The sequence below is a fragment of the Lepidochelys kempii genome, chromosome 2 (genome assembly GCF_965140285.1).
Source record: "Lepidochelys kempii isolate rLepKem1 chromosome 2, rLepKem1.hap1, whole genome shotgun sequence".
NCBI lineage: Eukaryota > Metazoa > Chordata > Testudines > Cheloniidae > Lepidochelys > Lepidochelys kempii.
Window position 1 is genome coordinate 267646292 of NC_136381.1, and position 13891 is coordinate 267660182.

General features: G+C 52.7%; 1 protein-coding gene across 5 annotated transcripts in view; it reads left to right on the forward strand.

The window, feature by feature from the left end:
- DHX30 (DExH-box helicase 30) overlaps positions 1-13207 on the forward strand; it is a 42850-nt gene extending 29643 nt beyond the window's left edge. For 2 of the 5 annotated variants that reach the window (XM_073334945.2, XM_073334942.2), the window contains exons 10-18: positions 419-497; positions 2048-2152; positions 4301-4476; positions 6135-6341; positions 6950-7031; positions 7653-7846; positions 7928-8087; positions 8580-8737; positions 9374-9627. In XM_073334945.2, the coding sequence (XP_073191046.1) occupies positions 419-497; positions 2048-2152; positions 4301-4476; positions 6135-6341; positions 6950-7031; positions 7653-7846; positions 7928-8087; positions 8580-8737; positions 9374-9526 (1314 nt within the window). In that variant the 3' untranslated portion in view covers positions 9527-9627. Of the gene's footprint in view, positions 1-418; positions 498-2047; positions 2153-4300; positions 4477-6134; positions 6342-6949; positions 7032-7652; positions 7847-7927; positions 8088-8579; positions 8738-9373; positions 9629-9802; positions 9939-11022 lie in introns of those variants that run through there. The other 3 variants (XM_073334948.2, XM_073334943.2, XM_073334944.2) reach the window with 3 other exon arrangements.
- Positions 13208-13891: the final 684 nt, after the last annotated feature.

Here is a 13891-nt window from a genome sequence, read left to right on the forward strand (position 1 = left end):
CACTTGCAAAGAGATGCAAAGAAAAGCCTCGGCCTCCTGCTGCCCAGTTGTTTCACTGATGTCCCATTCTCCTGTAGCACCCGCCTGCCCCAACCAAAAGCCATGATTTAAATGAGCTGGTGGTGACAATATAATCCATAATGCTGATATTTACAAATCCTTGCAAACCTCACAGATGGGGGAAGGGAGGTGGTATCCTCACTGTACAGCAGAGGTGGTGACCAGAATGAGTCTGAGCCTAACTTAAGGCTCCTGGAGTTCATGGCTCGTAGTGCTGTGATCAGACCACTAGCCCACGGCTCTTATTAAAGGTGTTTGCCATCTTAGGGGGATGCTGCGGGGTGTGTAGTACCCCTCTCCCCGCCCATTGGGTCACTGCTGCTACCTCAGTATTTACATATCCTCCTGTGTTTCTTAGCAATCAGACGATGAATGTGTCCTCGACCTTGAGCTGATCACTGACCTTGTGCTCCAGATCGACGCCCACGGAGAGCCAGGTAGGTGCTGCATTACTTTCTCCCTTGCCTGGGGTTTTGGAAGATGGGCAAAGAGCGGGTAGAGCCTGGTCCCTTTGCCAAAGCAGATCAGACTCATAAAATAGGGCTGGCTCCTGCAAGGGGCTGGGCATCCTCTCTTTCTCTGTGGGCACTGAAGGTACTTGGCAAGACCAGCCTTTGGTCCTTGTATTGCCAGGGTCTTGCTGGCTGAGAGCACTGTCTTCTGGGCCCTGGCAGTGGAACAGCCACAAAATTGAGGTCAGCGGTGCCTGAAAGCACCCGTGTGAATGTGTCATCAACCCCTTTGTACTGGATCTGCTCTCTGAGCCCTTTTACCCTCAGGCAGCCCAGGGTAAACCCTATTGCCATTAGTGTGCGGCTGCCATGTGCCTGGGGCTGCTGTGAGCTACAGAGAGACCCCATGTCTGGGATTCACTGAGGCTGCAAGAAGATCTGAAGAGTTTGTCAGCAAAGGATGCAGGCACTGGTAACCTCCGAGTCTGCATACCGTAACAAGAGTGAGCCAAGCAAGTGGATTTGTGTGTAAAGCGTTGCCATATAATAAAAATGGGGTGACATCCCCAAGTCTCTTGAGGTCGCACCAATAGCTATAAATCAGTTGGCATGTCTGTCTCTTGGGGATAAAGTAACCCGCTATACAAATGCACTGTGCAACTTTGCATCCTGTACGGGAGAGTGGTGACCGTACTTTCTTGAGTCTCCTGGAGCGTGCAGCGTGGTGTCTGGACACTGGGTAGAGTGGTGGTCACTGTGTTGGCAAGTAATATTTGACTTGCATGGCATTTTTCAACGTGGAGTATAGGGCTTCAGAGATGGAGACGCACTGTACCACAGAAATGAAGCCACCCCAGGACGGAGTGCAGCAGCTGCATCTGTACCAATGCCCAGGGATCTCATGTTCCCACAGAGCAAACAGGGTCTCTGGTTATTTTTTTAAGGTTGAGCTCCCCCCCAGTAAACGGCATAGAATGCTGCATCTCCCCTGGAAAGATGAAGGCTGGTTTCAAAACCATGCTTTTAGGAAGTCTGGCTGTTTCAAAGCCAATAAGCTCCATTTCCTCTCATGACACTGAGCTGGGATCCCAGGACACCTGGTGCTGATGTCTGTCTCAATGGCAGAATACCCCACGAGTCAGCCAGTGTGAGGGAGTTGATTATACTGTGTCTGAGTGCATGGACAGGCTGTGGCATGTATTAAATCACCCACTACATTCTCCCTCTTGATTTGATTTTGTAACTCCCCAGGGTCCCCAAGCTGGAGGGGTGGCTTACATGTTGCTGTTTGTCTGTGATCTGTATGAGCATGTGTCTGACGGGTTTCAGTGATGATCAGTCCTGATACAGACGTGGTAACCTGTTAGTCTCCTGTTCATGTTTCTGGGTCTAGACAGGGAAATACCTCTGTGCCAGGTCTCCCATACTTCAAGGAGTCCTGGGGAATCTCAGTAAGAGTCATGGTGTCTGTCTGCAGCTTGGAAAAGAGCCCCATGCATCTCTGTGTTGCCCGTTCTGCTCTTGATCCTTCCTAGGTGGGGTCCTCTGCTTCCTTCCTGGCTGGCAGGAGATCAAAGGAGTGCAGCAGCGTCTGCTGGAAACACTCGGCTCTCAGAACAGCCGGTACCTTGTCTTACCAGGTGAGATGGCATTGCCAGGCCTCTGCTCTCTAGTGCTTGGGGGAGAGGGAGAGATGGTTGGGGCTGAAACATGGTATTTAAGTAACACTTCCAGCTGTTGCTGTCTGATGCAGAATCAATTTGGATGCATCAGACACAATGGTAAGCCTGTCATGTAACTCTGCATTTGGGGCAGATTGCCCGGGCCATGCTGACCTGGCTGCTGCTGAGGCCTGTGGGGATTTGAGGGGGACAAACTCACTCCCTGTCTGCCATCATGGAGCCCACCGAATACCATGTTCGCTGTAGCTATGTGCTGAGCTCCTAAATAGTGTAGCAAGGGGAATCTCCACCTATGAATTCCAGGGCTCTTGAATCATCTGCTGTAAGTTGGAGCCAGCACAGAGCTCTGCTGGGGCCAGGGAATTGGGCAGAGTGAGGGCTGGGCGTGTGTGATTCCTAATTCTAGGTGCAGCTTCACACTGCGCATGTAACTTAGTTCTTATCCCAACAGGATATTTTAAAACATTTTTGCAAAATAGTGCTTCATATCTGGTGCCTTCCTACCACATGCCGAATGGCCGAGCTCCATAACCAGGCTGCGGCATGCTGAGATGTGTGAGCAGGGGATGCTCTCTTCTGAAACATACTTGCTTATATCTGGGCCAATTGCTCCACTTACCTGTTGTTCTTTGGGGCCCTCAGCATGCAAGCCCATCTGCTGTCAGGAATTTCCCCAGGTCCCTGAGCCATAAGAGGAAATGTGTGGGTTGGAGTTACAGGCCTTTGGCTGCAGCCCCTGCTGGTCAGGTGGCATTATGTCATAGCTGAGACAGACCCCATCCCCTAATCGGGCCCAGGAGGAAGAGCAGGGCGGGAAAAGTGGAGTCCTCGGGAAAGTCCATGTGTGCTCTGTTCAATCGAGGGCAGTGGTTTTTAACTTCTTTTTTTTTTTTTTTGCCGACCTCTAAAAATTTCAATTGGAGGTACCGACCCTTTTGGAAATCTTAGACATAGTCTGCAGACCCCCTGGGGTCCACAGACCATAGGTCAAAAGCCATTGTTCTATGGTAACGACAACGGATCCCTTGGACATAGTCTGCAGAGCCCCAGTGGTCCGTGGACCACAGGTTGAAAACCACTGTTATTTTTTAGGTCACAGAGTTTGAAATGAACCCTTCCTATCTGCAGCACCTGGAGTATTTTGCCATCTGCTGTTTCATTTTACTGTGCTTGACTCTTCCAAAGTTTGGTTTTGGGATTATTGGCGGATGCAGTGGTGGGTCTGACGAGTAAGCCTGGGAGAACCATTGGTTGGCTAAAAGAAAAGGAGGACTTGTGGCACCTTAGAGACTAACCAATTTATTTGAGCATAAGCTTTCCTGAGCTACAGCTCACTTCATCGGATGCATACCGTGGAAACTGCAGCAGACTTTATATATACACAGAGATCATGAAACAATACCTCCTCCCACCCCACTGTCCTGCTGGTAATAGCTTATCTAAAGTGATCATCAAGTTGGGCCATTTCCAGCACAAATCCTCCACCACCCCCCCCCCCCCCACACACACACACACAAACTCACTCTCCTGCTGGTAATAGCCCATCCAAAGTGACAACTCTCTTCAGAGTCACTTTGGATGGGCTATTACCAGCAGGAGAGTGAGTTTGTGTGTAGGGGGGTGGAGGGTGAGAAGGCCCAACTTGATGATCACTTTAGATAAGCTATTACCAGCAGGACAGTGGGGTGGGAGGAGGTATTGTTTCATGATCTCTGTGTGTATATAATGTCTGCTGCAGTTTCCACGGTATGCATCCGATGAAGTGAGCTGTAGCTCACGAAAGCTTGTGCTCAAATAAATTGGTTAGTCTCTAAGGTGCCACAAGTACTCCTTTTCTTTTTGCGAATACAGACTAACACGGCTGTTACTCTGAAACCATTGGTTGGCTGTTTGCTGTAATGCCAACATTAGAAACAGCTATCTTTGCATGTGATGGCAGTGACTAGCCCCAGCCTCTCACAGGGGGCTGAGAGAAGGTGCCTACGTGAAGGAAGAGCATGAGCAGTACAGAGAGAGCTCTGGAGGGCTGAGTAGACCTGACCTCCTCCCTAACTGGTGCTGGTGGGCAGAGCAGGGCCAGGCTAACTCTGCACTTTCTCATGCCAGTGCACTCCAACATCCCCATGATGGACCAGCAGAACATCTTCCAGCGGCCCCCACCTGGAGTGAGAAAGATCGTCCTGGCTACCAACATTGCTGAGACCTCCATCACCATCAATGACATTGTGCATGTGGTAGACAGCGGCACTCACAAGGAGGAGCGCTATGACCTCAAGACAAAGGTGCTGGCTCTTGTGTGTCCCGTGTGCATTCATGGAACAAGCTGCAGCTGATGCATGATTCTTAAAGCAGCATTTGAGATGTCCCCCGCCTGCTATTAACTCATGGCTTGAATTGCTGGTGCTCATGGCTTGAATTGCTGATTCACTTTGCATGTGATCTCCGCAGAGCAGGGATAATGCCCCCTCCTCTCCTTCCCCCTCATCTCAGAGGCAGGTCAAAAACAAAAGAATTCTTCTCAGGCACAGGTGATGGTGATTGATTGTGCAGGGAGCGTTGGCTGTCTGAGCCACCTCCCTCCCAGTGCACAGCCCACCCCAGTGTGCACCAGGAAACTTACCCCTGAACAAATCCTGTTGTCTGTGTGCCACCCTCAGTGGATCTCCCTGCCTTACAGCCCTCCCTAACAGACTCTCATCAGTCACTTCCTAGTAGCCAAACCAAGCTGGCTGCTGCTCCACCAGTTGGAGCGAGCGCTGTTGAGTAGTGGCATGAGGCAGGCATGCTTCTGCCGCACACTTGGCTCCCAATTGCCCAGACATCAAGAGAGACTGAATAGGATTTAAAGCAGGTTCTTAATCAGCATAGCACTATGCCCAGGTCCACGGGAGCCCCTCTCCCTGGAGTCAGCAGCATTCAGCAAGGCTGAATCAGTGTGCTGGTTCTCAAATGAATTTTTGCTGTGGCCACAACAAATTCACGGTGGCCTCAGTTATAACAGTTAAAATGTACGATTGACAGCCTGGTCCACAAGTCGTGGTGGCCGCACTTGAGAATCACTGAGCTAAAGGATGCTGTTGAATACTGGGGGGTAGCGGGGAGTGTGCAGACTTTGTCCAGCAGATGGCGCCAAGCTTGGCGTTTCCCTTCGGCTCTGCCAGGGATATGAGAGAGAAGGCTGTGAAGAAGGAAGGCAGGTGCTAAGCTTTGCACAGCTGGCTCACGTGCAGATCCGGCTTGTTGGCTGCTGTCATTGGAGCAGGGCAGTACAACGGGGACATGGGTTCCACTGAGACCCGTTTTAAACTGGTGGGAGAGCTTGTGTGTTTATGGCTGCCGTTTGGCAGAGATGTGAAATCAAGGTCCCTTCAGCCCAACTCTGGAGTTTGCCTTAGTGGAAGGTAAAGGTCCCAGGGTTCTTTCCAATGCCCCGTCATAATGCTGGGGGGTGGTGTGTGTCTGAGATGCCAGGGTTTGTATGAAATGTACAAGCAAGGTCCTTGCCCACGCTGTGATCAATTAAGGGTTGTTTTATCTAGCTCTCCCCTCCTCCAAATCCCCGTGTAAGTCTCTACACTTTACATACCTAGCTTCCCCTGTTGCTTGCTGCAACATTCTTCATTGCTGCTCCTGATTAGGTGTTCAACCCTAGAGGCAGTTGCATCTCGGCGGTGGGTACAGTTACTGTGTCTAGTCCCTATAGCAGGTTGCTTGCAAAGCACTTTGCCCCAAAAGCGGTGGGTGTGTGTCACTAACTGGCCCAGGACTGAGGAGAATGGGGAGAGCTTCTGCACACTAGAGAAGCAGCTAGGTCTGAGCTAGGTGATGTGGAAAGCTCTTGGGGCAGGGGTTCCTCAGGTCTCTGGGCTAGAGGGGGAGCTTGGTGAAACAGACTAAATCGCAGCAGGAGCACTTGCCTCTAACGTTCCTCTTCCCCCAGGTCTCCTGCCTGGAAACTGTGTGGGTGTCAAAGTCAAACGTTGTGCAGAGGCGAGGGCGTGCTGGCCGCTGCCAGTCAGGCTTTGCCTATCACCTCTTCCCTCGCAGCCGCCTGGACAAAATGCCCACTTTCCAGGTCCCTGAAATCCTGCGCACTCCCCTGGAGAACCTGGTGGTGCAGGCCAAGATCCACATGCCAGAGAAGACGGTAGGTGTAGCACATGGCTAGGAGACCACAGTGCTGGCAGAACTCCCTCTGCCAGCGTGACTCTGCCTGCTCTGTGCCCCTTCCAGTCAGTGGTTTTGAGCTCAGGTCTGCAGGCAGTAAACAGGGGAAATCCAGGGTGCTGCAGCTGATAAGTAGGTCGGGTGTTCTCCGAGAGTTGGTACTGAACCCGTGTGCTGACGCCGTGCTTAGGGGGCCCTATGGTCTTGTCCATGGATACTCATTAAAGATCCTGTTTGTCTGAGCACTGATAATTTTACTTTGCCTCCCTATACTCCCTTATAATTTCAGTGAGCTATAGTTTTTGCTGTCTCTTCCTGCCCTAAACAGTAGTGCTAATGAAGGGAGCCCCCAGGAAGGAAATGTGCAGATTAGCCAGGGTTAGCGCCCAGCATACGTAGCGCCATGCGGAAATGCAGAGCACTGAACTCGGTGTCCCTGCGGGTAAAGAGGAAATGACATTCCAGTGTTTCGATGTAGAGCAGCCATTTCTGGGCAGTGTGGAGAATTCTTCTGCCTCTAACTCTGCGTGGGTCAGAGTTGATCCTGCGCTGGGGGAGTCTCACGTTGTCTCTGCATGTGCGTTGCAGGCAGTCGAATTCCTCTCCAAGGCTCTGGATAGCCCTGACATCAAAGCTGTGGATGAAGCAGTGATCCTCCTGCAGGAAATTGGTGAGTTAACACTGAATGTGGAAAGGGACAGGAGCCACAGCTCCAGTCCAGATGTAAGATGCTGGGCTTGGGACGGGATCCTCTTGCTCTGGGTTGGGGTGGGATCTCAACAATGCATCTGAGCCCTCGATCAGAGCTGGGAGTAGCTGGGACCATTCTAGCCATATTCACTTAGCTTGTGCTGATCTAACTCTTGATTTTGCGCACTGCTTTGCTTATAATGGTAGAGGAGACTCCAGGTGAGATCAAAAGAGAGGGAGGAGAGTGATGGTTCCAGGAGTTACAGCTGGGTGCACAGCTGACCACATGGTCATCTTGCAGCCCTTTCACTCTTTCCTAAGAGGTTGGAAGCTTCTGGGGGCTCAGTGACTCCCCCAGGGCAATGTGGTCCTGAAGGTTTGTGTCTGGAACCCAGGGGGCCATGCCCATCCTGGAGGTGACTCATTGGCTGGCACCCCAGTCTCCTGCGTTAGGTTGCTGCACTCAGCAGGATGTCTCTGCAGGGTCCTTGCCCTACCTGCTGAGCGGCACTGTGTCTGAAACCAGTGGCCTCCCCTTCCCTGTCCTGTCGGTGCTGCGGGGAGGCTGATGGATGTGCCCCTGTGCATGATTCTGTTGCAGGAGTGCTGGATCAGAGGGAAGCCCTCACCACGCTGGGCAAACGCCTGGCCCAAATCTCCACAGACCCTCGACTGGCCAAAGCCATTGTCTTGGCATCCATCTATCGCTGCCTTCATCCGCTGCTCGTCATAGTCTCCTGCCTCACTCGGGACCCCTTCAGCAGCAGCCTGCAGAACCGAGCGGAGGTGGACAAGGTGAGGGCTGCCTGCTGGGACTGTGGCAGGGAGGGGGCGAGGAGGGTTTATTGCTCATCTAACTCAGCTTCCTGGCTCTAGGCGAAGGCCGTTTTGAGCAGAGAGAGTGGGAGCGATCACCTGGCCTTTGTCAGGGCTGTGGCAGGCTGGGAGGAGGTGCTGAGACGCAGAGATAGCCGTGCCAGAGATAACTACCTGCAGGAGTACTTCCTCTACGCCCCCAGCCTGCGCTTCATCAATGGTGAGTCCACAGGCCCCTCCCACCGTCAGAGCCCAAGGGTTCTCAATTGGCAGGAACAAATACCATGCAGTAGAGGCCCTGCATCCTAGGCCCAAGGGGCGAGAGCTTGGCTGTCATGGGGGTGCTAAGGGGGGGGTGAATGCATGGGGGTGGGGCTCTGGGCAAATCCCTCCTTAAACTAGACTCCTGCTTGTGGGCGAGCCCTGACTTTGGGCCTTTGAGTGACTGCACAGCTGGGCCTCCTGCTCTTCTGCACAGGAACTGCCAGAGAGCCTCGGGCCAGGTATTTGCCTGTGACAGCAAGTGAATCGGCCTCACGTGACCCAGACAGGTGTGGGTGCTTCCGCACAGACCCTCAGGAGTCTGTCTGTCTCTGACCAAGGGAGCCCATCCCGCTGAGGGAAGGGAGCAAAGCTGGGGCTTACAAAGGGGTGGGAGCAGCTCCTGTGCTGAGAGCTGGGTGCTTATGCCTGGCCTGACTCCTCCCCACAGGCCTTGTCAAGCAGTTCTCTGAGAACATCTACGAAACCTTCCTGGTGTCAGCGCCCGCAGACTGCACCATGCCCTCTGCGGCCTGCAACCAGTACAGCGAGGAGGAGGAGCTGGTGAAAGGCGTCCTCATGGCCGGCCTGTACCCCAACCTCATCCAGGTAGGAGCCCTCTGGTGACTGGGAGCTCCCTCCTTTCCTTTGTGGCTGCCCCAGTCCCAGGACTCAGCAGGCTGCCTGCACTCCTGGGCATTGTGGCCCCACCCCACAATCTTCTGGCTCCCTGGACATTGTCCATTTGCATAGTGTGTGTGAGAGGGTGGGGCTGTGGTCTGGGATCACTCTCCTTCCACTGGGACTCTGTGCTCATGTCTCTGTTGGCAGGGCACGGCCGAGGGCAAATTGCCTGCTCCCCATCCTGTGTGACACAATCAACCCCTCTCCCCCGCCCCGCAAATCTCTCCCACTGCCAAACCAGCCAGGCTCCAACACAGGCCTGTGCTCGTCCAGCCATGGCTCACTGAGGTGATGGACAATTCCTCCCCAGTTGGGCTCCCCAATCCTCTGACTCCTGTGATATGCTTTGCAGCAGCCAGGGCTGGCTATCGCAACTTCTTCCTGCCCCTAGCCATCCTCTGCCACCAGCAGGGAGAGAGCAAGGCTGCCACAGCAGCTCAGGGTGTCCAGGAGGGAAACCCCTGCCCAGGTCTTGCTGGTTGCCCTGGATTCCAGCAGCACCTGGCAGGCCTGTGTATAGACTGACTCTCCTGCTTGCTGAGATGCCTTTCCTGTTCTCAGGTGAGACAAGGCAAAGTGACCCGGCAGGGAAAATTCAAGCCCAACAGTTACTCTTATCGGACAAAGGCTGGCACCGTCCTGCTTCACAAGTCGACCATCAACAGGCAAGTGGCGGGTGTGAACGCGGGGGCAGATGGTTCTGGCACATGCTGAGGCCAGTACCGCGGGGAAGGGAGTGAGCTCCCCTGGACACTGGGGCGGGAACCTCCTCGTAGGTGGGTTTGCTGGGGCCGCTCTCTTGCTGTCGTTCCGAAAAGGAGCTCTGCTGTTCCAGGGCTGCCTGGTCTCACCCTTTGGACAGGGCCGTCCCCTCCAGGCCCTTCGCTCTGGGCTGAGCCTGGCGTGGTGTAAGCGGGAGGGGTTGGGTGGGTGGGGAGCAGGGACCTGCATGTGGTTGGCAGTAACGCCCTGTTTTTCCTGACCAGGGAGGCCTCTAAGCTCTACAGCCGCTGGCTGACGTACTTCATGGCGGTGAAGTCCAATGGTGGGGTGTTTGTGCGGGATTCCTCCCAGGTCCATCCGCTGGCTGTTCTGCTCATGACTGACACGGACATCCACGTCCGAGGTGGGTGCTACGGCTGGTTCCCCCTGCTCCGCCCGTCATGCTACGCTGCCGTTCTGCCTCCCTGCCTCTGCTCAGTCCCTGCCCCCTGTCGGTACTGGGGGGTAAACTGAGGCATTTGTCAGTGCAGGAGCCCTTGCGCCTGTGTGAGCTCTCCCCATTAGCTCCTGGCAGAGTTAACCCTTTGAGCACCATGGAGGCAGTGGTTACTTACCTATAAACTGGTCTACCCACACCATCCAGCTGCTGGAGCCCACCCACCTGGCCCATGCTCCCAGCCTTCCCCTGCATGCTCCCAGTTCTGTGTCCTCTGCTGCCTGCATGTTGGACTCTTGCTTTGGGCTGGAAGCTGGTAAGATAGATACACCGTGGCTTTCGGACCATTCACCTCTAGCTGGCTTAGAGCCTGAGGCAGGAAGGGCTGCCGGACCCAGACGGTGTCTGAATAAGCAGGTGTTTGTGAAATGTCGTGCTCGGCAGCTAACATTTCACAAGCTGGGGCCAGTTCCCGACAGCTCGAGGGCCTGATGTGTGTGGAATACACCTGCAGGAGGTGGACAATGGCTTCTGGCCTAAACTCGGTCACTTGCTACTGGAGGTGGGGGCTGGAGCTGAGGAACAATTTCTCCTCCCCAGGGAGATACGACTTTATCAGTTCAGATGGAAGCAGTACCTCAGCAGGCCCCAGGGTCTGTACATCCTTGGGAACGTAACCTCCTGTTCATGGCTACTGCTGCCTTTCCCAGTCCCTCTTCCAAGGCAGCAGTCTGGAGTGAGTGAGGGTAAAGCCATCAGTGAGGTGCCAGGCCCTAGTGAGTTGCTTCTCCCTGTCTTCCTTTCGTGTGTGCACAGACCTCGAGCTGCTCCTGTGGGAAATGTGTGGAGGAGCCTGAGCGCTCTGGCAGGTGAGCACGGCTTGCAGAGGGGATCTCAGACTTTGGCAAACTGAGGGCAGGGGGTGGGTCTGCACCAATCCCTCCTGCTGCAGCGGCAGGGGAAAGGCTGAAGTGCATTTTGACATGCTGGGCCCAGTCAGCTCCATCCTGCTGCTTAACTCCACTCAACTGCTCCTTTCTTTTCCCCCAAGATGATGGCTGGCGGGCAACAGTCTCTCTGACTGACAGTGACCTTCTGGTGCTGGAAGGAGACTCGTACACAATCCGCCTCTTGCGTGATTTCCGTGTGTCACTCTCCAAGATGGTGGAAACCTGCCTGTGTTATGAAATGTCTGCTATCCCGGGGGACCTGCACCATCAACACAGCCAGCTGCTTGACATCTTGGTGGATCTGCTCAAGGGACCTCCTGGCAGCTTTGGTGCCTAGATAGAGGTGGAGGATTGAGCGTGGGGACTTGTAATTTGTATAAAGATGTTCACAAATGTTTATTTAAATAAAGTTCTATTTATCCCTTGTGAAGTCATCTCTCTCCATCCTAGAAGATCAGTGTTGTCAGAATCTCCTGCTGTTGGCTCCGGGCATGGTCATCGTGTAGGAGGAACCAGCACCGCCCTGGCGTCGGCCGCTGCTGAGGCACAGAGAATGGACTGGAAGTGCTGACGCCCCAGAGTTCAATGGAAAGCCACTTCCTCTGTTCCAAAGGTCGTCGTAGCCCCTGAACTGGAAAGGAATAGACATGGCTGACTCCTGCAACCCTTCCGTTGCCTTCACCCTGCGGGTCATGCCCAGAGCAGCTCTCAGCATAGGCAGAAGATGGACTTTCAGCTCATGGCTGTGCTTGCACTGAGGGTCGGGGCCAGCCAGAGCAGAGCTGGCAGCTTTGCTGTAGGGTGGTGGTTTGTCGTCTTAACTTTCCACTTGCTGAGCCCAGTCTGAAGAGGCAGGAGGGAGAGCGAGCCCTGGAAGGGGCTGGACCCAACATTCCATGCAGAGGGCATCTCTGAGCCTGTAGCGGCTAGAAGCGGTTTCCTGCTGCACAAATCAAGCTGTGTTGGCATTAGGAGTGTGAGATGTCGTGTAGTTTCTATCTGCCTGTATTTTTGTCCTTTTTTGCTTTTTATTTTTTTAAATTTCTTGTTCTCCATCTGTCAAGGAGGCCAGCTCCCTGTAACCTGTACAACCCATAAAGCAATTGCAGATGCCACTCATTTTGGTAGCCCGTCTCCTTGAGTAATGCTAATCCCTGTTTTTCTATGATCTGGGACCAGGGTAGCACAGAAGCAGGGTTCTGTGACTAACGCACAACGTTCTGAGGCACGAGCTCTCATCCCAGCTCTGTCTCAGTCCCCTGTCTGTCGATGAAGATAGCAACCTACCTCACAGGGCTGTTGTGAGGATAAATTCTGTCATGTCTGTAAAGTGTGTGAGACGGGTAGCTGGAGAGTGCTGCAGCGGAGCTGGTATCTGACAGTGGCTTTGCAGGTGATGTCTGTTATGCTAGTGAAAGTCCTGTATCCTAACATTGCAGGAGCCTGCTTTCTAGTACTGCTGCTGATTTACCCACCAGGGAAATGAAAGGTGGTCACTGGACTTGCAATTTATTTTTATTTCTACTGCTCTTTGTAACTAAAAAGAGATTAACATTACCCTAATTGCAGCTGGCAGAGGCATGTGTGTAATGGCCCAGAGTCTAGTTTACATACAGGGCACAGTACTGTAACTCGATCCTGTTACACTTCTAATTGGGCTGCTAGTAAGCCACTAGGAGCTCCATCCTCCCACCCAGGAGCCAGCAACTTTCCTGGTGGGAAATAACTACAGCAGCAAAAACTAGCCTGTCATTGCCTTCAGTGCTTGCACTGGGCTATAACTGAAGCAAAGACATGAAGCAGCCCCTTGCCAGTGTAATTGAAGCACTCCCTTGGGTGCAGTGGAGATGGAATCACTCTGCTCTAGCTGTGGGCTGAAGCCCAGGGGTGGAAAAGCTCACTGGAGACCTGGATCAGATGTCATTGTTGGCAGTGAGTTCCAGAGAGAAGTTACTATAGCTTCAGCCTCTCTTCAAGTAATTTTGTTCAGAACTGCACCTGAGGGAGGGGCTGTCCAAGGCAGCCTGGTGGTCCTGGAGACATGCAAAACTTTTCATCTACATTTCACTTGCTTGAGAGGTTGTCACAATAATTTGACCAGTGTTTTACTTTTTCAGCCTGTACAATAAACAGTATGGTTTTTCCCCTTCCAGCAGGTAAAAAAAAAACCAAGCTATTGTCTAAATGGTTCAGAACTAGTGTGATATTGGGATACTTCAGTGGCTGTTATGTGATACTGGATCTTTTTACAACATTAGATTAAAGACAATAAAAAGGGATAGAGTAGTAACCGGTTCTGTCCTTTATTAACCCCTGTATTCAAAGCAGATTGTTCTCTTGCTACAGACTGCAGCCAAACAGGCTAGGATATGGTGCCCAGCTCCATAATGTTTTTATTGTGCTATATCAGTGACAATGGGAGGAAAGAGGCAAAGCTACCATTAAATCATATTGCTGAGCCCATGTGTGTGAATGGAGCCTGTACCATACTGCCAAAAGGTTACAGAGCTCAGGGGTGGCTTGTAGTCTCAGCCTGATTTCAAGCACAGCAGGTAGAGGTACTAACAAACACTTGCAGTGTGGAAAGTTCCTGCAGCCCCATAGGGTGAGTCACTTGCTAGGCTCATCAGTGTATATCCTAGCTGATTTCCTGCCAGTGCAGGGGCCCGTGATACATAGGGCATCAGACTAGATGATCTGGTGAGTCCCTTCTGGGCTTAAGTTCTATGAGTGACAGCACTTGCCTGTCTTCCTCATTCATTTCTAGTTTTCACACAGACCATGCAGCCTCAGCCCCTTGTTTTACCATTTTCAGTTGCACCACACCTCATGGGGTCCAGGTGCAGAGGAGGAATAAAAGCAACTCTGTAATTAATTCAAACATTTAGAAGCTGCACCTGCAAAATAGGAGGCTTAAGAACAAGGTGGAGGAAAACTGCTGTAGGCCTTCATTTTTCAAAGTGGTAGGTA